Source organism: Ranitomeya imitator, chromosome 3, assembly GCF_032444005.1.
Source record: "Ranitomeya imitator isolate aRanImi1 chromosome 3, aRanImi1.pri, whole genome shotgun sequence".
Classification (NCBI taxonomy): Eukaryota; Metazoa; Chordata; class Amphibia; order Anura; family Dendrobatidae; genus Ranitomeya; species Ranitomeya imitator.
The window spans coordinates 64918683-64943372 of NC_091284.1; the positions used below are offsets into that span (position 1 = coordinate 64918683).

Below are 24690 nucleotides of genomic sequence, written 5' to 3' on the forward strand. Positions count from 1 at the left end.
AACTTAAAACTGTCTTGACTTATACCGAAAACCGAACGGTGTCGCCTGTTGGACTAGGACAACAAGAATCTTTGTACTCAACTCTATTATATATATGAACAGCTATGAGACAACAATTATGGCCACTGGGCATCCAAATGGCAGTAATGCATCAGCAAAAATTTATATTTTTTTTTTACAGTGAGATCCTATTTTCTAGCTATGCCAAAGTAGGGTACATTAGTGGCTTCTGAGATACAATCTTGAAATCCTCCAAGTGTATACCTCAAATGTGAAAACAGTCTCAGGCAGCATTAGAGAAAGGTGGCTGCATTATGGCAAACCTCACAGAGCAAGGGTCGGTTCACAACACTGATTACTCCATATGCAAGAATATCGGTGCAATTATTCTTATCAGACTTTGATGAGAGTTTGATCAGAGTGGCATCAGTTTGTCTCAGACGTCGAGAAAAAAAATAACTTCTGTCAGCCCATGAAAATCAATTGGATTTTTTTGATAGACCCATAGACTTGATGGCCCCATGGGATATCATAGGTAAGAATGCTATCTGTGAAAACCACGGATAGCACTAGTATGAGAAAATCGGTTGTGTGCGCAAGGCACAATATTGGGAAAAATAGCCAAAAACTGGATAATAATGTCCATATAGTTTGTCACCAAAATAAGTAATACTTGACACAACTAAGTGACTTATTTGCCACCATTTTTTATTTTAGTGGTAATGTAATTACTAAAAAATGTTGAAATATTCTCCACCAAGGTACAAAAATCCTTTTGGTTTACTAAGCGTCCATCTCACTTGCGGTTTTACTACAGAATATTTGCTTTTCTTTCGCACACAAAGCCAATGTTACAGAGTTTACTTACCAAGTTTTCAGTACTACTCTCTTACCTTATTTATTTAACCTGTTCATTTTTGACCCACTTGTTATCACTTTACAAATATGACCCTCAGTGTCAAACAAGATTACACATAGAAAGGATGGAAGGCGATTACAGGGAGTTAAAATCAGAATTTTACTGTCGCTATAAGCCCACATTGTAATTCTTCAGCCGGTACAGGTGTTGAGCAGAACACGTCTGCCTTTGATCTCACTTGTGTCTTTGTTCCAGCAGGTGGGAAAAACACTTTTTAACCTCACTACGGCAAAGGCACCAAACCACATTAAAGATGAGATAGAACAGTTCTGCTTATTTATAGGCTTTAAAGCAGATTTCTCTGCCTTTTGTGGAGAGATTTCCATATGTACCGTACTTTAAAGTGAAGCTTTGATTTTGGAGCTAGTATATATATGTATATATATATATATATATATATATATATATATATGAGTCCACAAGGACAGGGTCCCCTCCCCTCTGCACCAGTCTGTCACTGTAAACATGTTTACTGAAAACGATATCTATAACTCTGTATGTAACCCCTTTCTCATCTACAGCACCATGGAATTAATGGTGTTATATAAATAAATAATAATAATAATATATATACAGTATATATATATATATATATACTGTATATCTATATATATAATTGTCTAAGGGGTACTTCCGTCTTTCTGTCCTCAACTTCCGTAACGGAAATCCTGCGTCGCTGATTGGTCTCGCCAGCTGCCTGTCATGGCTGCCACGACCAATCAGCGACAGGCACAGTCCAATTAGTCCCTCCCTACTCCCCTGCAGTCAGTGCCTGGCGCCCGCATACTCCCCTCCAGTCACCGCTAACAAGTGGCGCAAATTGGCCACTCCCTACTTCCACCCGTCAGTGCCCCCTGCGTGCTTCACTGCAGACACATGACCCGCACATGGTGCACCCAGTTATAATGGGGAGGAAGCAGCGAGAACTCACAATGCGGGACATGGAAATGCAACGGGGAGATCACAGCGGCCGCCATCATCTGACCTGTGCCCGGGGCTCGCACACTACCGGGAGCAGCCACAATGTCCTCCGCCAGCAACGGCCTCCGTGCCGGACTACAGGAAGGGCGGACTATCATCCCGCACATCAATAGCTATTCAGAGCCAGCCCATGTGCTGGCACTGTGGAGTTCTGCAGGGCGCCCCGTGTGAGCCACACTCCCGGCCGGGCCCTCGGCCTCTCCATCATCTACACACATGTCCTGTTATTGTTATGCGCAGGCCGTGTGCTGCTCCTGCACTGCCGTACATCTGCTCCTCTCATGGATGGATGGGCCGGGGACAGTCTCCAGAAAGCTGCCATACTATGTGGGCTGTGTTACATACATCTCTGTGTTATATACTACGTGGGCTCTGCTATATACTGCGTGGGCTCTGCTATATACTGTGTGGGCTCTGCTATATACTGCGTGGGCTCTGCTATATACTGCGTGGTATCTGCTATATACTACGTGGGCTCTGCTATATACTGCGTGGGCTCTGCTATATACTACGTGGACTCTGCTATATACTACTTGGGCTCTGCTATATACTGCGTGGGCTCTGCTATATACTACGTGGGCTCTGCTATATACTACGTGGGCTCTGCTATATACTACGTGGGCTGTGCTATATACTACTATGCATATTCTAGAATACCCGATGTGTTAGAATCGGGCCACCATCTAGTATATATACATATATATATATATATGTATATATACAGTGGGGCAAAAAAGTATTTAGTCAGTCAGCAATAGTGCAAGTTCCACCACTTAAAAAGATGAGAGGTGTCTGTAATTTACATCATAGGTAGACCTCAACTATGGGAGACAAACTGAGAAAAAAATATCCAGAAAATCACATTGTCTGTTTTTTTAACATTTTATTTGCATATTATGGTGGAAAATAAGTATTTGGTCAGAAACAAAATTTCATCTCAATACTTTGTAATATATGCTTTGTTGGCAATGACAGAGGTCAAACGTTTTCTGTAAGTCTTCACAAGGTTGCCACACACTGTTGTTGGTATGTTGGCCCATTCCTCCATGCAGATCTCCTCTAGAGCAGTGATGTTTTTGGCTTTTCGCTTGGCAACACGGACTTTCAACTCCCTCCAAAGGTTTTCTATAGGGTTGAGATCTGGAGACTGGCTAGGCCACTCCAGGACCTTGAAATGCTTCTTACAAAGCCACTCCTTCGTTGCCCTGGCGGTGTGCTTTGGATCATTGTCATGTTGAAAGACCCAGCCCCGTTTCATCTTCAATGCCCTTGCTGATGGAAGGAGGTTTGCACTCAAAATCTCACGATACATGGCCCCATTCATTCTTTCATGTACCCGGATCAGTCGTCCTGGCCCCTTTGCAGAGAAACAGCCCCAAAGCATGATGTTTCCTCCACCATGCTTTACAGTAGGTATGGTGTTTGATGGATGCAACTCAGTATTCTTTTTCCTCCAAACATGACAAGTTGTGTTTCTACCAAACAGTTCCAGTTTGGTTTCATCAGACCATAGGACATTCTCCCAAAACTCCTCTGGATCATCTAAATGCTCTCTAGCAAACTTCAGACGGGCCCGGACATGTACTGGCTTAAGCAGTGGGACACGTCTGGCACTGCAGGATCTGAGTCCATGGTGGCGTAGTGTGTTACTTATGGTAGGCCTTGTTACATTGGTCCCAGCTCTCTGCAGTTCATTCACTAGGTCCCCCCGCGTGGTTCTGGGATTTTTGCTCACCGTTCTTGTGATCATTCTGACCCCACGGGGTGGGATTTTGCGTGGATCCCCAGATCGAGGGAGATTATCAGTGGTCTTGTATGTCTTCCATTTTCTAATTATTGCTCCCACTGTTGATTTCTTCACTCCAAGCTGGTTGGCTATTGCAGATTCAGTCTTCCCAGCCTGGTGCAGGGCTACAATTTTGTTTCTGGTGTCCTTTGACAGCTCTTTGGTCTTCACCATAGTGTAGTTTGGAGTCAGACTGTTTGAGGGTGTGCACATGTGTCTTTTTATACTGATAACAAGTTTAAACAGGTTCCATTACTACAGGTAATGAGTGGAGGAAAGAGGAGACTCTTAAAGAAGAAGTTACAGGTCTGTGAGAGCCAGAAATCTTGATTGTTTGTTTCTGACCAAATACTTATTTTCCACCATAATATGCAAAAAAAATGATAAAAAAACAGACAATGTGATTTTCCGGATATTTTTGTCTCAGTTTGTCTCCCATAGTTGAGGTCTACCTATGATGTAAATTACAGACGCCTCTCATCTTTTTAAGTGGTGGAACTTGCACTATTGCTGACTGACTAAATACTTTTTTGCCCCACTGTATATATATATATATGTATATATGATCCCGGCCTAAGGATGAGGCTGATCCCACAATGACAAGTGCTGTAGATGTCCTCCATAAACAGCGGCCTTACTCTTCCTATGAATGACAGTATTGAAGTAATGAGCTTCTTATAAAAGTAATTTTAAGTTGAAGGTTATTAAATGAATTGTTTTTATTTTATGGAACTCTCCAATAGTTTAAGCCATAGTAAATTATCTTAAGAACATTATTCTCTACTTGATAGGTAAAATATGGTGAATGGGTATATACACAGCTTCTAGGAAAATTTCATTTGGAGAAACCCTATCAAGTCATGAATATCTTGTTGGCTCTATAGTTAAAGGGAACCTGTCACCCCGTTTTTTCAGTATGAGATAAAAATACTGTTAAATAGGGCCTGAGCTGTGCGTTACTATAGTGTATTTCGCATCTCAGCTTCAGGAAAATGGTCGCCGCGATCTCCATCTGTGCACGCATGGGATCCCACAGCCATTTTCCTGAAACCACGAGCAGCAGAGGACTCCATATGCGCACACGCAGCCTCAGGAAGATGGCCGCCCCACGGATCACCAGGGAAATAGCGCCGAACGCACGTTTTTTTCGCCTGCGCAGTGGATTCAGAAGTTGGGCATGCGCAAACCACTACGCCACCAATGGAAAGATATGCAAGATCTGGGGGAAGAAACAGCGATGTCGCCACGCCCATCTGACCAGACCAGCCTGATTGACAGGCGAAAACGGCGACTTTGGTAAGTTATTTCGGCAGCATATGTGGGGAATCAGGGTACACAAAATACACTATAGTAACGCACAGCTCAGGCCCTATTTAACAGTATTTTTATCTCATACTGAAAAAACGGGGTGACAGGTTCCCTTTAAGCTGGCATTCTGCTGCTTCACACAAGTTTATGGATGGTAGGGAAATAGCCGCAAGTGAGTACTTTCTTTCTCCACAGTTATATGGAGTATATACTCAATTGATTTTCTCAAAAAACTCTGTCTCACTACATTGTTGAGAATTGAGCCCCACCCCCCATTTTAGTGATCAATGAGGGTCCCTCCAATCAACTTTGGGAACTAATAGATTGGCTATGTACCTAAAACCCCTACAAAGATGGGGCTTAATTAGAAGCAAATATAAAAAAAATCAAATTTGCTAAATTTTTTGTGGAGTTAATGTCAGTTTTGTAATGTCAGCTGACATCAAGGCCACAGATTAGTAATGGAGAGGCGTCTATAATACACCCCCATTACTAACCCCACACCCCACAAATATTATCTCACTTGGGAAGAGCTGGGCAAAGTACCAGAATTGGCTCATCTAATAGATGCACCTTTTCTGGGTCAGCTGTGGGCTGCTATTTTTAGGCCGGAAGGGGGGGCAATATCCATTGCCCCTACCCAGTGAAAGAATACCAGTCCCCAGCTGCCTGCTTTAGCTTGGTTGGTTGACAAAAATAGGGGTAACTCCATTGTGTTTTTTTAAAATCATTTATTTAAATAAAAAACTGTGGGGACCTGTCTATTTTTGATAACCAGCCAAGAAAACGCTGACAGCTAAGGGCTGCAGCCCACAGCTGTCAGTTTTACCTACGCTGATTAGCAAAAAATAGAGGGACCGCATGTCATTTTTAAATATTTATTTATCTATTACACAGGTGCGGGCTGACGAGTACTATCATCATCGTACGCCTGCTCTCGCTGCTATCGAGACCGGTCATACAATGATGAGAGTAGTATTTTCATCTGACGACGCCTGTGACAGCGGTAACCTTTTTACCACCGGTCACAGCTGCTGTCTCACACACTGTCACCTGTATGACAGCGTGGGAACCAAAGTGCTCTGACTGGCGGTAATGAACTTACCGCCAATCAGAGCCTGTGTTTCTCATTCTGTTACACAGACGACAACATGGGAAATATCGAATGTTCAGGCCCCCTATTCATTTGAATGGGGTCAGGGTTAGGATTCAATTTCTTGTACCCGAACAGAACTTTTAAAAAATGTTTGGCCGCCGGTTCCGAACATCCATGGGTTCGCCCATCACTATTCAATTCCCATCAAATAAATGAAATGCAAATGTAATTTCCTAATAAAGTTTGCTAAATTCAAGTTTTGGCAGATTCGCTCATCACTAGTCAACAAGAATAAGGCACAAGTTCTAATCTGATCATTCGGAATATTTTATGATAGGGTTGAACATAGCAGATCCAGTTAAATCTGGTTTAATGGGATTTGTACATTGAGATGATTGAGATTAAGGTATAATAATATTGTATCGTCTTCGATTTTGTGCTTAGCATGTTGTGCTTTCTCTGCTGCCGTAAGGATCAATGACCTCTAATGTAATAGACCCTGTGGTTTATAATGTAATCAGGTCATCCGTAAGCAAAGTAATCCACAATAAAATGCTCCAATCATCCAATAAAATCTGAAAATCCTACAAAATAGCATGTATTTCACATTCACTTCTGAACTGTAGCACTTTAATTTACCTAAGTACAGAAACGATACATATTGATTAGAAATGGCGTGTCTCCCGCTATGTCATATACTGTAGTAAATATCCCAGGATTCCCCAAACCTGCATATATTTTAATTAAAATGATTGAGAAACTACAAATCAGTTACTTGTCCTTTATCAACAGAACAGAATAATGCCGTTCCTAATTCTAGAACAGATGGCATAAGCGGTGAAAAAAGCCCAGTATTAGATTTTGCTGCTTCCTAAGCATATGGATTAACATCTTGTTACACTGATTTAGTATAATCAAAAATACTTATCAACAATCAGCTGAGTTACACATATTTAGATCTAGTTGCATCAAGTTTGGACTGAAATATGGTTGGGAGAAAAAAATATTGCAACAAAATAGCGAATCTACCCCCCAGGAGAAATTACTTCCATTCTCCAATATAATTCTCGTTACTTTTTCACCTAATTCCGGCAAGAAAGTCACATTGCTTATTCAATGTAAATGCTGATTGATGGACTGTCTCTTTAAATTTGGTAAGAAGTCCTACGCAGTGAGGAGTCCATTTGTTACCAAGGCAGGATAAATTATATTAAGACTCTATACAATTTGTCAAACCACAAGGAAATACATAATATGAATAGCAGTCACGCACAGCAATACATTTAAATGTGTCCGGGGTGTCTGCTTCTCAATGAAATTTAAAACCAAATTTCAAATACAATTATTGGTAATTTGAAGATATGCAAGTCTGTAGCCTTAAAGATAATCTGTCACTAAGGTTATGTTTCCCAGTCTGGGAGCAGCATAAAATAAAGGGAGATACAAAAGATTCCAGCAATGCATCACTTACTGGGCTTCTAGATGTAGATTGATGCAATCGCTGTTTTAACTGCAGCTCTGCTAGTCCTCTCAGTGATGAGCTCGATCTACCTTGACCCTGACATTGATTGCCAGCTTTCCCTTTAACAATTCATAGGCAGAAAGCTGTCAATCAATGGTGGGGGCAGGTATAGGCTGAACTTATGAATAAGGACTGTACAGCAGGAATTTTCACTGAAAGGACCAGCAGAGCTGCAGCAAATTAAACAGTAATTTATCAAAACTACGAAAAAGAGCACAGTAAGTGCCATACTCCCAGAATTTGGTTCCCTGTCCTTATTTTGTGCAATTGTCAGAAAACTGGTGGCAAATTCAATTTAATAAGAAAATAAGTCTAAGATGATACACAGTATGCGGCCCGTGGCCACTAAACAATGTCTTGGGTTTTTGTTTTTTCGCCCTGTACATTGATTAAAACTGGCAAATGCAACAGCAGTCATGACAGCAGTGATATACCGTTCATAGCTGCAGCCCAAGCGACCACTATGGGGCACATGAGTTGGGGCCCCTCTCCTCCCTCCCGTAATCACAATTTCAGCAGTATCATCATCCCCAGGATATGGATACCATTGAATAGAATGGTGGATCAGGGAGACAAAGGTTCCCTGTTTTTTTGTGTACTTTTTTATAATGTCAGTAATTATGGGGGCAATTACAATGAATGGGAGGCTAGTAGGGGCCAATCATACCAAATGGAGGGCTTGTGAGGGTCAATCATACTGAATTGTGGGCAATTATACTGAATGGGGGGCCGATTGAGGCCAATAATACTGAATAAAGGCTGGTGAGGGCCAATCATATTGTATGGGAGGCACATGGAAGCCATTCAAACTGAATGGAAAGCTTGTAGTGGAAATCAAACTGACTGGGGAGCGGGTCGGGGCCAATCATACTGAACAAGGGGCAATCAATCTAAGTAAAAGGCTTTTGGGAGCCAATCATACTGAATGGAGGGCTTGTAGGAGCCAACCAAACTGAATTGGAGGCTGTTGGGGGACAATTATACTGAATGGAAGGCTTGTGGAAGCCAATAAAACTGAATGGAGGGCTTCTGGGGGCCAAACATAGTGAATGAGGGGCCGATGGGGCCAATCATACTGAAAGGAGGGCTGGTGGGGGCAATCATTCTGAATGAAAGGCTTGTAGAGGCCAATCAAACTGAATTGGAGACTGTTGGGGGCCAATCATACTGAATGGAGGGCTTGTATTGGCCAATCAAACTGAATTGGAGGCTAGTATGGGGCAATCATACTGAATAGGGGCTAGTGGGGGCAAATCAAACAGTACAAAAGGCTTGTGGAAGCCAATCACACTGAATGGAGGACTTTTAGGGGTCAATCAAACTGAACTGGAGGCTGGTGGAGCCTATTATATTAAATGGGGGCAGCACGGTGGCTCAAGGGTTAGCACTGCAGCCTTTCTGCACGGAGTTTTTATGTACTCCTCGTGTTTGTGTGGTTTTCCTCCGGGTTCTCCAGTTTCCTCCCACATTCCAAAGACATACTGATAAGGAACTTAGATTGTGAGCCCGATTGGGGACAGTGATGATAATGTGTGCAAACTGTAAAGCGCTGCGGAATATGTTAGCGCTATATAAAAAAATATAAAAAGATTATTATTAAATGGGGGCTGGTGAAGGCCAATCAAACTAAATGGGGAGCTGGTTGATGACAATAAAACTGACTGAGGTGGGGGGAAATTAGAACATTCGCTATGGGGGCCAATGATTTTTATATTATCTGCCAAACAAATGACATCACTTCCTATCACAGAGTCGCTTATGACAAACTGAACTGTAGTAGTCATGGAAAATAATTCACATACGGGCAATAATGAAAATGCAGACCGAGGATAGAACAAGGCACAAAATGATGATTAGGGAACTTTTTTTATTTTAAAAGGTTCCTTATAATGAGTTTATTTGCATTTTGAAGTGGTCTCAAAAGCATTTCCCCAAATCAGCAAGTGATTGCCTATCCATTTCTGGGAATCTGACTGGTCACAAGAATGGGACTCTGATGAGCCCTATTTGAATGGAGTAAGGGAGGTATATGCGTCTTACTGCTCAATTAATTGTTTATCGGACTGCCGATGATAGCCAAGTGCAGGAACTCTGGCAGCCCTAAAAACAATGAATAGAGCAATGGCCGTCATTCCAAATGAGGCACTTTAAAGCCCCACTCTTGAGAATAAAAATAGGTACTGTATATACTCGAGTATAAGCCAAGATTTTCAGCCTATTTTTTAGGCTAAAAGTGTCCCTCGTGGCTTATACTCGAGTCATTGTTCCAGGGGGTCGGAGGGGGAGCGGCAGGAGCAGCAGCTGTAACATCATACTCACCTGCTCCCGGCACGGTCTCTGTACCTCCCTGCATCTCCGATGGTCTCTGGTGCCTGCAGCTCTTCTTGTGTTCAGGGGTCACGTGGTACCGCTCATTAAAGTAATAAATATGGATGTGACTCCACTCCCATAGGCGAAGCGCATATTCAATACTTTAATGAGTGGTACCATGTGAACGCTGAACGCAGGAACAATCTGCCGGTGTCAGAGACCATCGGAGAAGCAGGGACTTGCAGACTGCATCAGCATGGGGTGAGAACGATGGGAGAGGGTGAGCCATGCGATATTCACCTGACCCTATTCCACCGCCAGGCTCTGTCTTCCGCGTCCTCTTGCTGTGACTTTCTGTTCAGAGGGTGCGATGACGTGGATAGTGCTCGCCCTCTGCCTTTACAGTCACAGCAGGGACCCAGTGAATATTGCAAGTGCCGGTGTCCTGAGCCAGCGGCAACTCCGCCGCCGCCTGCTCAGGCCCCTGGCACTCGGCGCCCAGTGATGAGAGATGAGTATGTCATTTTTTTTTTTAAATCTCAGCTGCAGCAGCATACGGGGCATATTATTCTATGGAGTATCTTATGGGGACATCAACCTTTGTGCAGCATTATATGGGACTTAATATTCTATGGAGCATCTTATGGGGCTATCAACCTTTATGGAGCATTATATGGGGCATATTGTTCTATGAAGCATCTTATGGGGCCATCAACCTTTGTGCAGCATTATATGGGGCATATTTTAATATGGAGCATCTTATGGGGCCCATCATAAACTGTATGAAGCATTATATGGCGCTCCTGATTCAATATGGATATTCAAAAACACTTAACCTACTGATGTCTCAATTAATTTAACTTTTATTGTTATCTATTTTTATTTTTAAAATTTACCAGTAGCTGCTGCCTTTCCCACCCTAGGCTTATACTTGAATCAGCAAATTTCCCAGTTTTTTTTGTGGCAAAATTAGGGGTCTGGGCTTATACTTGAGTATATACGTAATAAGTTGAAACAACATATGTCATGTTGACATTTCAAAGTTTGCTGTAGGATATTGCATTGCATTCAATTGCTTGGATTGATAAATTTATATTTTATAAAAATTCCATTACTATAAAATACAAAAACAAGGAACCCTCCACACTCCTCACCGTAATTCGTTCATCTTTATCATCTATTGGGGTCCCATCTTTCTTCCATGATATTGTGGGTTCTGGGTGACCTCGGGGAGGTTGGCATTCCATCACAGCAGGTTCTCCAACTGCCACCATGACATCTGAAGGGTTTTGTCTGAAGTCATCTCTAAGAACTGAGAAAAAAAAGAGATAAATATGATCATGTTAATGAAGTAATAAATACATTATATATTTCATCCAAAAAGTTGAAAAGAAACTGTTGGTGATGTTGTGATCCTAAATGATGTTTGATACTCACTAATCGAACACTGTACGTTTAAAAGAAAGACCACCAGTAAGAAAACCTTCTAAACAGATCTCATATTTGTGTATCTGTACATATCCTCATTTTCTCTTATTTAACGTGTCATCCTCAAACTTTAGACCTGAAGCAGAAAAGTCTATGGTAGTTCATAAATCTGTATTTAGAACCTCGTAAATCCAACTTGTAAATGGAGAATTAAAATGTCATTGCAGTCTCTTCTTAGAGACATTGGTGGTCTGCATGAAAGGTGTGCAATAATAGATGATGGAACAGGGAAAGTAGAGCATGGTCACATCTTTCTCCCCCTACCACATACTGTACTTAAAGGTCACCACATGTTATGACCTTTCTTTATCTAACTGAGATCAATGGCATCTACACGAGCCATTATCTTTCCAATATTGAATATATCTCTGGATGACTCAACAATCAACATTCAGGTCTTGGATCTCTGGGTGGTTCAGTGTTGACCTGCATAAAATTTTAAGTGCTGTCCATATTTACCCAGATTTTCCTCATCTAAAACATTCTCAGATCTGACAAACGGAACTGAGTGATCAGTCAGGTCCCATTCGGTGATGAAACTGTGGACAATGTGATGCAAATAATTGGTGCTATAACGAGTAAATATTTAAACTAAAGACAAATATACTAATAGTTTATATGCTAATCTGTACCCCAAGATCACCTTGAAGCAAAACACAGAATGTAATTTTCTAGAACTGCTTAATTAGAACATTCCAAACACGCATCCAAGATATATTACGGTATACGGAAAATACTGAAGTCAACAGCCGCTGCCAAAATATGCTCAGGTTGGGTTTCATATTTCATTCCTCCAAATTGCTGACAAATTCCGTTGTGTTATTCATTAATTAACTTCTAATACAGAAGAATTTGGGAGTGATCCTGCAGCTTAATGAAGACAATGAAAACTTGGAATACCTACCTGAGCAAAAAACTTCACTGCATATCATTAGCAAGAGAGCTGTGATCGAAGTTAACGCTACAGCCGTAATAAGCGTTATTATGCACATTAAATGCATAGCTTCAAGTGCAGTAAACAAAATACTCTTTCGCGATTTAAAAAAAAAAAAGTTCAGTCTAGAAAGTGTTCCACTTAGCAAAAATAGATATACCGGTATGTCAAACAAAAGATAGGCTAGGAATATCGTGAAATTCCCAAGGGCAAAATCTGCATCAATTCCACATGAAATTTTCATGTAAATCTGCATCAAAATCAGCATGTGAAAAATGTAAAGGATAGTTTATGGAAGGGTCATATCCGTCCTTCCTCCTCCAGTAGATGCAGAATTTTTCTTCCTAAAAAAGAAAGATGTTCGTCTCCGTCTTTGGAGGACGCCTGAGCAAACTATTTCCCTCAGTATTTGCTACTGAGCTGCCAGGTCGCATCTTGTCTCTGTCTCTGAGGGCTGCAATACGCAGGCCTTTATCTGTGTTCTGTTTGTGTATCCGTGTCGTACCCTGGTCTGAATCTGTGTTCTGTTACTTCTGCGTCAGACTCTGAGGCCTGCAATCTGCAGGCCTATATCCATGTCCAGTTCTAGTATCTGTGTCTGTCCCTGTCTGAACTCTGGTCTGTGTCCTGTTCCTTCTTTGTCTGTTGTCATTCCCACTCTGCTCTGTGTACCGCTGCCTTATCTCTCTGCTCTGTTTGCCACTAATAGTGGCTCTGCACTTCTCTGCTCTGTTCGTCACCACTCGTGGTTCTGTGCTTCTCTGCTTTGCTCACCACAACCTGTGGTTCTGTGCTTCTCTGATTTGCTCGCTACAACCTGTGGCTCTCCACCTTCTGGCTCTTGGCATTTCCTCCTGCGGTTCTGCTCTTGGCTCCGCTTCCAGCATTTCCGTTCTTGGCTTCGCCTCCAGCATCTCTGCTCTTGGCTCCGCCTCCAGCATTTCTGCTCTTGGCTCTGCCTCCAGCGTCTCCGCTCTTGGCTCCGCTCTTAGCTCCTTCTTCTTTTCTGCTCTTAGCTGTCTTCTCCATATCTGCTCTTAGCTGCGTTCCTGTTCTTAACTCTGCCTCCTGCTCTTGGTTCCGCCTCCTGCATTTCTGTTCTTGGCTCCGCCTTCAGCTCTTAACTACGCCTCCTGTGGTTCTGCTTTGCATCCGCTCTTGCGGTCTTGCTCTATCTCAGCTCTGCAACTTGCCGCACAGGTCTCTACCTGTTTCTTTATATTCACCAGTCCGAACAGGTCTCCACCTGTTCCCATATACCCTCCAGTCTGAACAGGTTCTTACCTGTTTCCATGCACTTGCCTGTATACCAGTTCCTACCAGAGTATCAGCCCTGTCTGTCTGACCTGCCAGAGTGCCAGCTGTGTCCATCTGTCTGCTAGAAGTGCCAACCATGCCCACCTGTCTGCTAGAGTGCCAGTTATGCCCGCCTGTCTGCCAGAGTGCCAGCTGTGCCCACCTGCCTGTGTCTTCGTCAAGCCCATCTGCCTTTCAGGGCCTCTGCTGTACCTGTCCACCAGCCAGTGTCACAGCCGTGCCTGCCTGCCTGTGTTCTGTCCCCCGGTGGGATCAGCATCCGCAGCCAGACTCCACCCTGGAGTGGTACCTGGTAGCTACCTGCCGCACAAGTCTGACCTCACCATCAGAGGCTCCAGCAAACACCTAGGAAGCTACTTAGTTATGCCCCTTCCAGGGTAGTCTTGTCAGTGGTCCAGTAGGGCCACACCCCCAGACGCCCACACCAACCAGTCTGGGCGCGAGCGTTATGAGGACATTTCATTCTTGGGGTTCATTTTATTTGGCCGATGGGTTTAAGATGGATCTTGGGGAGGTGCAAGACATAATAGATTGGGTCCAACCTATTGACATGAAAGTAAAGCAACATTTTCTAGGATTTGCCAACTGTTTTAGGAAATCCATTGAAAGGGATATAGACCAGAGGAGAGGTCCTGGGTTCCCACCTGAACTGTGAAGGCTGATCACTTGGTCAGGGCCTTCCATTCTAGGTTTCCTCGTAAACCTGGGGGTCCGGTGGCCCCCCTTGAAGAGGGGGGTACTGTACCGATTTCACCACACTGAGACTGACAGCTCAGCTGCTTTATAGTATAGGGACATGCTGAGCTGTCCATATTGTGAGTGAAATGCCAATCACCCAATCTCAGGCAGGGGCATGCTGGGTTGTCGGTATTGTGATTGACAGCCCAGATGCACAGTTCGGCCGGACCTGCAAAGTCTTCCACCTGTTTGGGATGATTATCTGGTTATTTAAGCTGGCTGATTATCAGACTTTGCCAGCTGTGCCTTGCTCAAGAGGTGTGTTAGCTCCATGATCTCAGTTTGTATATTCTGATGATTTTGTTTGCCCATCTTTCGATTTACCCTTAACTACTCTTTTGCCTTACCCCTTTTACCTTTAACACATTCTGATTGTAGTTACCAGTCCCCAGACTTTCTCTTAACTATACATTTGTCTTATCCCTTTGACTTTGGCGTACCCTCCTGGCTTTTGACCTCAGACCCCTTGACTTCCCCACCTCAGGGCTTGTCTGTGAGCAGTGACTCAGCATCACATTGGTGATCCTAAAGCTCCTGACACGATCCATCCCCCCAAAAATCATCTTTCAATTATATTTTGTGCAATTTTCAGGAGAAAGTCTATTTAAATGATGGCGGAACATTTGTCCTACTTTTATTTATACTGTGAAATTCACTTTAACTGACTGGAAGAAAAAAAAATTGAGGTTTGGATCATCCGGGGCAGCTATTTAAATTTTAGGCTTAGGGAGAATCTAAAGTACAGAGTAGAGAACAAGAAAGGCTCGAGCGTATTTATATATGAATGAAGCCTACAATGAAATGTCAAAAGCACATTAAAAAAGAAAAATGGAATTCATAATCTTAGCCTAGTATTCCAAGCTAAAGAAAGAAAATAACTACTGTATCTACATATAGAATCAAAACTCACTTAATGACTGTCTGTTGTTTCACAAAAAAGAAAATGCCAATTTGCCTTGGAGACACATACTCCTAACCAGAAACAAATGTATTCAATTATCTGTACAGACTTCGCTCCTGCAGGAAGCACACTGCCGTTTTGATTCACATTATTAAACTTGTTTGACATGCAGCAAGCAGGCACATTTATAAAAGTAGCCTGATAGAAAAAAGTCAAGCAAGACAACAGGAAATGTGCAGATGAAAATATAAATGAACTCCTATTTTTAAGATTTCTTTTTTTTTGTGCAAACAGCGAGAGTAATTCATTGTCTTCCATGGAAGTTACTTTATAAAGTAGGTACAAAGAACTCTAACCACGGTTCATCAAAGTGATTATTTAAATTGCTTTGAAAACTCACAAAATGCAGAGTTGTGCAAAAATGTTACGACTTTTGGTGTTTTCACACCGGTTTCATTCAGCTCTGCTAAAATTGGCAAGACAGGGGCGCGGCAGGGTGTTGGGGGGCTGATGTCATAGCTCGCCTAATTCATGACAAAATGTGGCGTACCTTACGCCACAAATCTTACACCACTTAATGACTGGAGTAAGATTTCTGCAGAGGCGCATATAGATGCATGTCTATGATTCATTAAGAGGCATGAACCTCTTAGGCTGGGTTCACACTGCGTTACAGCAGCCTGTTCAACACATACGCTAACGGGCTGCTGTCAACGCAAGTGCCAGTATATGCAGAGCGCTAGCACAGATAGAGCATCTGCTAGCTCTATCTGCGTTAGCAGTGACGGACCCAGAAACGCTGCAGCCCGCGTCTCGGGGTCCGTCACTCAATGACGGCACATCGCTAGCGCACGCCCATTGTAGGCATGCGCTAGCGATGCGTCCAACATTGGACTCAATGGCGGTGCAAACAGACTACGTTAGACTGTGTTTATGCCGCGGTGTAACGTAGTCCGTCTAACGGACGCCACTAACGTAATGTGAACCCAGCCTTACTGAATCAGAAGAATCTGACTCCTCCACGACCCCTCAACCCAAGTTGCCAGTCTTAATAAATCGAGGGCCTTTGAGTTTTAAGGAATGTTCATTGTTGCATAAACAGGCTGCCAATCAACCGCCGAATTATCAAAACGCTTGTTCGTTTGGTGGAATGATCTTTCTGCTTTTACAAAAGAACATTGTTCTCTATTGCCTATTATCCAGGGTAAATAGGGTCTGCTTTGCTGGGGCAGACTGTGCGCACTGAGCGATTTATCATAGATTGTTCTATGAACATCGGAAGCATGGTCTACCTGTGTAGGATATCAAATAATAAAAGATTGGCAAACATGATCAGGTAGACATAAGACAGTGTAATAAATCCCTAAACACACTCAATAACACATAAAATGACTCAATTTCTTTTATAGGAAAAAGGAAGAGTTGTCTCATTAGTGGCATCGCTAGAACATGCCATTATGGCTTGATTGGTGGAGGTCCGACTGCTGTGACCTCTGCCTATTGCTACAATAAAGCAATATTGACTTATGAGTCAATCTACTGACCTCCAGAAACATCCAAATGGTGTCATTAACAGACAACGTGACACAGCACTTTCCTAGTTCTGCTGCCACTTCTAGTAATCAGTGGAAGTCATAGAGGCCTGCCCTGGACAAAACCGACATGGATCTGTCACATCCAATGTCCATCATGAGACAACCCCTTTAGGGTATATTGTAAGGTTAATTAAATAAAAAATATGTGATTCCTGGCAGTATGGCCCTTTGGGCACTTATGGTCTATGAAAGACAGAAAAATAGTAAAACAAATACTCCGTCAGCTGATTCATGCATTTATGTAGACCTCAATGAACAGCACTGTAAGCGATTGGACCCCACGGAGCTCTTGTACTCCACTGTTGAATGGCTCACTACATCTGATTTATTTCTCCAAATGATGGCACGATTAGAAAAATGCCAACATCAAATGGCACGTCATAAAAAAAGCACATTTAAAAAATTAATAATGTTTCCATATGCCAATGTGCAGAAAGTAGCATCACATTTCCTACAGTAAACACTATCCTGCTTTTTCATTCCTACACTCTTTTCATTTTAAAATAAAAAATAAAACCAGGTTGTCGAGTTTTAGACGTGACCCTTCGGGAGCTTTAAAAACTTGTTTGTCGCTATAGCAACAAAGCTCCAAACCAAGAGTGTAACCTGTTCACAAACAATCAATAAACAAAATACTTCACCGCGTCCTCTATCATTTAGAAACCGTAAAAACAATGCAGAATTATTATGCAACAATTTCATATATTTCGTCTCCCGTCCTGTGCAAATCGGATAAAGCAAGAATGAAACTTGCTGCTGTCATCGCCAAACAATGCTCCATAGCAGGAGCCTCGGAGAGCAAATGAAGAGACTCTCGCAATCAGTAAAATTCTAGTACAGTCTTAATGTGCCCGGCGCTCTGGATGGACAATCCATCACTGGGACATCATCAATAGAAAATGTGACCATCAGGTTAATGAATGTTAGCAAATAAGTTGACAGCGAGTACAAATTTAAGATTGATAATGTTATAACCATGTGAGAGGGTTTCTAAACGGAGGATGGTGGCAGGATATTGGACTGGACATTCATGGGGTCATTGACCATCTGCAGTCGACAAGACTTGACACTCACAATGCCTGTAACCCAGGTAAATATAATGTTCTGATATTTGGTAATGCATACATGTCTTGGAGATTTGGACATAGAAATTCCAATTCAGTCAATTTGTGCCACAAAGTGTACAGCCGAACATTTAGATATTTGTACCAAGTTGTTTTCTTGAGTGTATCTGAAATCTAGGGGCTGTCATGGTGGATCCTTAGCCAATGATGGCCTCCAATCTAAGAAAATTGGGTAGACTTTGTAGAGCAAAGAATATTTTTAAAGAGGTTGTACACTATATATTTATATTGAAGACCTACTCTAAAGTTTCGGTCGTGGTGTCCAGACGCTTCCAAGTATGTCACAGGTACTGAAGAAAACAAATGCATTAAAAACAACACATTTCGCAGTGGGATCAACTCCTTATTTATGTATAAAATATACCAGTGCAAATTAACCTGAAGAAGGAATTGATCCACCACCACCAATCCTTCTCCAATACCTTGTATTTCCCCCTCCACCTGGGCGGGAGTGAGTGCAGTGGCCAAAGAGGAGCCTTCCAGTGTCTGCTTCTGAACGTAAATCAGAGTGGTGCCACACATCACTCACCAGATGCGTGGATCATATCCTATAACCTACCTACCCAATTATCTTGCATTGTTACACAGAGGGCGCCTCTTTACTGTTACTGTTTACTGTTTTTCTATTCTAAAGCTAGGATATCAATATAAGATGGGTGTTGATCCAATTCCTCGAATCCTCACTGACCAGGTATTGTCAGCTCTAGTGGCAGACTCTGTAAAAAGTGTATGGAGTGGAACACCACTTCTCCATCACACTGTTTAGTGGACGCTGACAGCTACGGCAAATCCTTTCCAATGAAGGGAACAGAATCTGAGCTGCAGTACCAGCAGTGGCCACTAGACAGTGTATGGTGATGTTCCGCTATGTACACTTATAATATCCAGCTGCCACTGGGGGTGATAATGGCTGGACCCCTACTGGTCTTACATTGATGATCTATGCTAAGAATAGCTCATCAATATAGAAGCAGACTACCCCTTTGCATAATGCTATTTTATTAGACGAGCATAAAAATAAGGCGATCATAAGGTATCTTGGACATCAGCTCTGATTTGCTGCCGAAACTGGCAACCTGTGTTTAATTTCACTGCAGTGCCCCCCACAGGGGAAATGTAGTAATGCATAGTGTTCACTGAAATCACTGGCATGTGTGTAATACATAGATTTGCATGGTCTACTGGAGCAAGAGATGCTCTTTTTGGCTGCCTTTCAATAGTTTATTGATGGTGTTACAAATTAGAGGCTTTCTACTATTAACTAATAAATTCTAGTAGCATTTTTCGCAGCTTGTTATGTATTGTAAATGCTATGAAATGAATAATAATAATAATAATAATAATAATAATAATAATAATAATAATAATAATTATAAGATATCTCTTTACACTCATCAGCTCTGAAATTTAAATGTTAATTTTTAATCACATTTTTGCAACAAGTTGGCCTAAAAATATTCACTGTATTAACCTTCTCATTTGCTTCCTCTGTCGACCTTCTATATGACTTATACTTAGACTGGATTAGACTGAAGTGATGCATATGATTTTATAATATTAATAATATTATACTCTGCCTCCTGCAAACAATAATTAATTAGGGGTAATGTGCAGACAGCAGGAGAGCTCCATGATGAAGGCATATTTCACAGGTCGTAATTTCTTCTTTTTACATAGGATATTTATTGTCATTCTTCCCTGGGAAAGGAGATGAGATTTGTTCCATTGTCTGCTATGTAATTATTTGCACATTTCACACAATCTGACAAAATCAATAACAGAAAATGTATATCACAGTCAATGACCCAAGACCTGAGCTACTGTTTGTATTCATTTTCTTCTTCTGTCATAGTGCTCATCGTGCTTAGAAAATGAAAATAAAAAATGAATAAAATTCAAATGCAGTATTATGGAATGTAATGTGTAAATCCCTCATATATTGGTTATCATGGAGAGTGGCCCCCACTAAGGAGGACCAAGTATGTTCATACATTACACGAACAGCCAATTGATTTCTACTGGAAGACTGTAATGTTTAAAGGGGTTGTCCCGCCTTAGGCTACAAGACTGCATTAACTCTATGCACTGGTTCCGGCCCTGGGAGAGGGCAATTATGTCACAGGATTTTCCAGTGATGATGCCGGAAAAGTCAAGCGCATGAACAAGTATGTGATTTGCATACTTTCAGCCACATTCCAACTAGACGTGTCCGGCCTCGCTCAATACATTGGCACTGAGGGAGATCACACGAGTCTAATTGGCATGTGACCGCATGTATGCAAATTGCATACTTATGGTCATGTGCCCGCCACACCCGACACCAGAAAATCCTCACAGTGTGCATTGCACACAATGTGAGGATTCACAAGTCTGCAGTCACATACAGAGACTGCAGATTTGTAGCCTAAGGTCGGACAATCCTTTTAACTTTCCCTGTTGTGGTGCTGCAGGTACATTAAACACTAATTGTTAGGTTACCCTACAGATTACGGGAAATCTTAGCAATAGAATACCCTGTGATCTGCTTTTTGTAAGAGGGCTCTTTTAAGAAAACTGAACTGATTTATCTGGATATTGGCATAGCAGTATCTCAGAACATATACTGATCCTTAATTGGACCATGAACAACTGCTGAATGGAACTTGTACATTGTATCTATTTAATTTGCCAATTACCCATTTTTTTCTGACTACTAGCATAGTAGTCTGTATTCTATACTCATTCTTCCCTTGTTTTAAGAGTTAATACATTTTCATGCGCTGACTTCCTGGTGAGCTTTCCCAGGATTTTTGTTTATACATTTCAGCCAATCAGAAGTGGTAGAGGTATAGAGGGGAAGGAAGAGAGGAGTAGCTTGCACCAATGACAAGACAGGAGGTGTGTCTTACACTGACTTCCTGCAGGCAATGTAGCTTAGCTGTAGTCACAGAATCAAGCTCTGACAAGTACATACACTATCAAAGCTCAAAACTGAACATTCACTTTACTATAATCCAGATTTGCAATAATTCAATGTAATGAGGGTAAAACTGAGTAGACTTTACACAATATTTATTTTTAATTTATTGTAAGTGGAAATATTCTGTAAAGAAAAACAAAAAATGAACACTTTAATTTGTTCAACCATTCAACGCTACAATGTTCTGCACACCCCCATCCATTACTTGGAAGAGTGAAACATTCTACTAGCGCAAGAAATGGATTCTAAAAAGTCACTCTAGCCAAAGGGATCATGTTGTACTGAGTTTCACTTACGATTTTATGGTAGTCTAGGTAAAGTTATTAAAACAGATGGTACTCAATGCATCGAGCATCTGTGTGTACAAGCTGTGTTAATGCCTATTAAATGTGTCCACGTAAATGTGAATCCCAAGGTAATGGAACGTTAGCCAGATTAACTGACTCATTATGAGAGGTTAACATTAATTATTTGCTGATTTTGCATCTTGCTCCAATTTTTTATCTAAACCTAATTTCATAATAGCTTTATTGCGTAAATGGAATAGAGGTTTATACAAAGTGACAAAAAGAATCAGAGAACATTTTGGACACAATTATTTTTTTATCTTGGTCTTTAGCCCTTAAACAACCACAGGCAGATGTTTCAAATTATGGCATATACATATACAGTGATATTAATATTTATTAATACCACATCTAAAAATAATCTAAATCATTTTTTTTATCTTGCTATTCTTGAATCCGCAAGATTCAAAGTGTAATGTATAAAGCATGACCCGTATGGTGAGTACATCTATAGAAGTCGCGGGACACTTCTTAATTATCAATGGAGCCCCAATTTCATATACCGTAAGTGAAAAATGTAAAAAGGCATGTTAAATCGGATGCCATATTATATAAATATTCTTCCCTGGAGGTATATTTTCAAGGAGAAAATATCCGAGTAATGTAATGCCATTGACGGCACCATACATTGGGACTCAAAGTTAATCCTTGGCTCCATAATTGAAATCCATACAAACCCTCTGTTCCAGGGAATGACACTAAGCCTTTACTAATTGTCCAATAAAGACTGTTGAGATTAGTGATTTAATTAAAAATAAATAAAATAAAAAATTCAAAACCAACAATTCTAAATGAGAATCTCAAATATATATATATATATATATATATATATATATATATATATATATATAGTAAAGGAAATAATTGTTTGATCCCTTGCTGATTTTGTAAGTTTGCCCACTGACAAGAACAGTCTATAATTTGAAGGGTAAGTTACTTTTAACATTGAGAGATAAAATATCAAAATAAAATCCAGAAAATCACATTGTATAAATTATATAAATTTATTTGCATTTTGCAGAGAGAAATAGATATTTGATCCCCTACCAACGATTAATAGTTCTGGCTCCTACAGACCAGTTAGACGCTCCTAATCAACTCGTTACCTGCATTAAAGACAGATGTCTTACATAGTCACCTTTATGAAAGACTCCTGTCCACAGGCTCAATTAATCAGTCAGACTCTAACCTCTACAACATGGGCAAGACCAAAGAGCTTTATAAGGATGTAAGGAGCAAGATCATAGACCTGCACAAAGCTGGAATGGGCTGCAAAACCATACATTAAAGGGAATCTGTCACTCCCAAAAATGGCCAATAAATGAAGGCCACCGACATCAGGGGCTTATCTACAGCATTCTGTGATGCTGTAGATAAGAGAAAAAGCAATAGTGTGCAAAAAACACACCATATATATACCCCCTGGCTCAAGACAGAATCAGCTGTGGAGGATATCCACTAATAAAACATAACTTTTAATATTAAATGCTAAAAACTGCACATCCAACAGTTGGATGTGCAGTTTTTAGCATTTAATATTAAAAGTTATGTTTTATTAGTGGATATCCTCCACAGCTGATTCTATGCTGTAGATAAGCCCCGATGTATCCTGAAAGATAAGAAAAACATATATATATATTATACTCACCCAGGGGCGGTCCCGCTGCGGTCCGGTCCGATGGGCATCGCGGTCCGGGTCCGACACCTCCAATCTTCATATGATCACGTCCTCTTCTTGTCTTCTTGCCGCGGCTCCGGCACAGGCGTACTTTGCCTGTCCTGTTGAGGGCAGAGCAAAGTACTGCAGTGCGCAGGATGCTATAGATAAGCCCCTGATGCCGGTGGCCTTAGTTTATAGGCCATATTTGGGGTGACAGATTCCCTTTAAGTGGTGTGAGCTCCTGAATTAATTCAGTGCATCGTACTCATAGACTGTAAGCTTGCAAGCAGCACCCTCACTCCTCTTAGTATCTGTTGAATTAAATGTTTACTCAGTTATGTTTTTATTGTCCATACAGGTTCCCTCTCAAATGTAAAGTGCTGCAGAATATGTTGGTGCTATAGAAATAACAATTCTTATGTACTCTAGGGAGCACTCCATTAAGACTGGCGGGTGCAATCCTAGTCTTACTGATTCAACCCCGCAAGCCTTTTGCCTCCTATTTTTCCTTTGCTTAATTTTGCTTGCTTCAGTGAGCCCACAATCTTTCCACACAATCATCTTTACTTAGGAAAAATGTTCCTAAAAAGATATAACTACATAAACACGATAATTTGTAAAATTACATAGTCTAAAAGTAATGATTTAGCAAAGCTCCAAATTCCATTCCAAAGGCCAAATTTTCAGAATCGCATTTAGAGTTTATTTTTTTGCAAACTTTTTTTTATTGCAATCAGTGTCGAACACATAAATAACATGTTTTTTTTTATTGATTCAATTGTCCACTTTGCGGAAAGTCAAATAAAAATTACAGGTAGTTAAGAAATACACGTGATAATCAATCCCCTTCCACTAAATTTCTCTGATTAATAAAAAAAAAAATTATAATTATGAAATTTCATCTAAAACAGCGCCTGTTCTCTACTCACGAGAATGATCGCTAGGCAGAAAAATTGTAGTTTAGTCTAGTAGTCAAACATTTCTTCTCTCAATATAAAATGACAGGAGATAAACCATCCCCTTGAAAGCTGAGAGTTTCCAAAAATATAACTCTTTTTAGTTAAGAAAGTGAGCTTGAGAAATGGCTTTTGTTGGAACGCAACGGGATATCAAAGGATTTAATTAATGACACCTTAACGAGTGGCAGTGATTTTTTTCTTTATAAAGAAGTGTTAGAACATTTAGAGAAAGCTATTGACTGCTACAGCTATTTTGTGGATAAAGGCTTTTCAGCTACCTGAATAAAGCTACATTCATAAGCTAAATGGTCCTCCATCTTTACAATTCAGAATGGTAAGAATTAAAGTGAACCGGTCATCAGATTTTACCCCTATAAACGGTTCCTATCCTACCATAGCAAGTATTTAAAAAAAATTCACAACATAAAAAAACTAACTTATAAATTTTTCTGCAAACATAATATAAAAGTACAGCTAAATCGGAGGTTATCTGACCTGGTTGACTGACATGAATGATACCTCCTACATCAACCACAGGTATCTACAAATCAGATTGCTTCAAATCGCTAAACATTTTTTGGATTAATTTTAATTTTTTTTACATAACCACTAAGCTTAAAGAATTTATTTTTTTACTCAGGGCCTAAAAAGTAACAGGAAGGTAATTACTGCCTGCCTACCTGTTCTGCGTGACGCCGATTCATGCCGGCACAGAGTGGTCACAGACCACTCCGTCAGGGAATTCA

The 24690-nt window shown here is 41.0% G+C and overlaps 1 protein-coding gene across 6 annotated transcripts in view; it reads right to left on the minus strand.

The window, feature by feature from the left end:
• The window catches only part of ROBO1 (roundabout guidance receptor 1), a 1753811-nt gene that overhangs the window by 204597 nt on the left and 1524524 nt on the right, over positions 1 to 24690 (minus strand). For all 6 annotated transcript variants that reach the window (XM_069760966.1, XM_069760963.1, XM_069760965.1 and 3 more), the window contains one exon: positions 11077 to 11234. In XM_069760966.1, coding sequence (XP_069617067.1) covers positions 11077 to 11234 — 158 coding nt within the window. The remainder of the gene's footprint in view (positions 1 to 11076; positions 11235 to 24690) is intronic.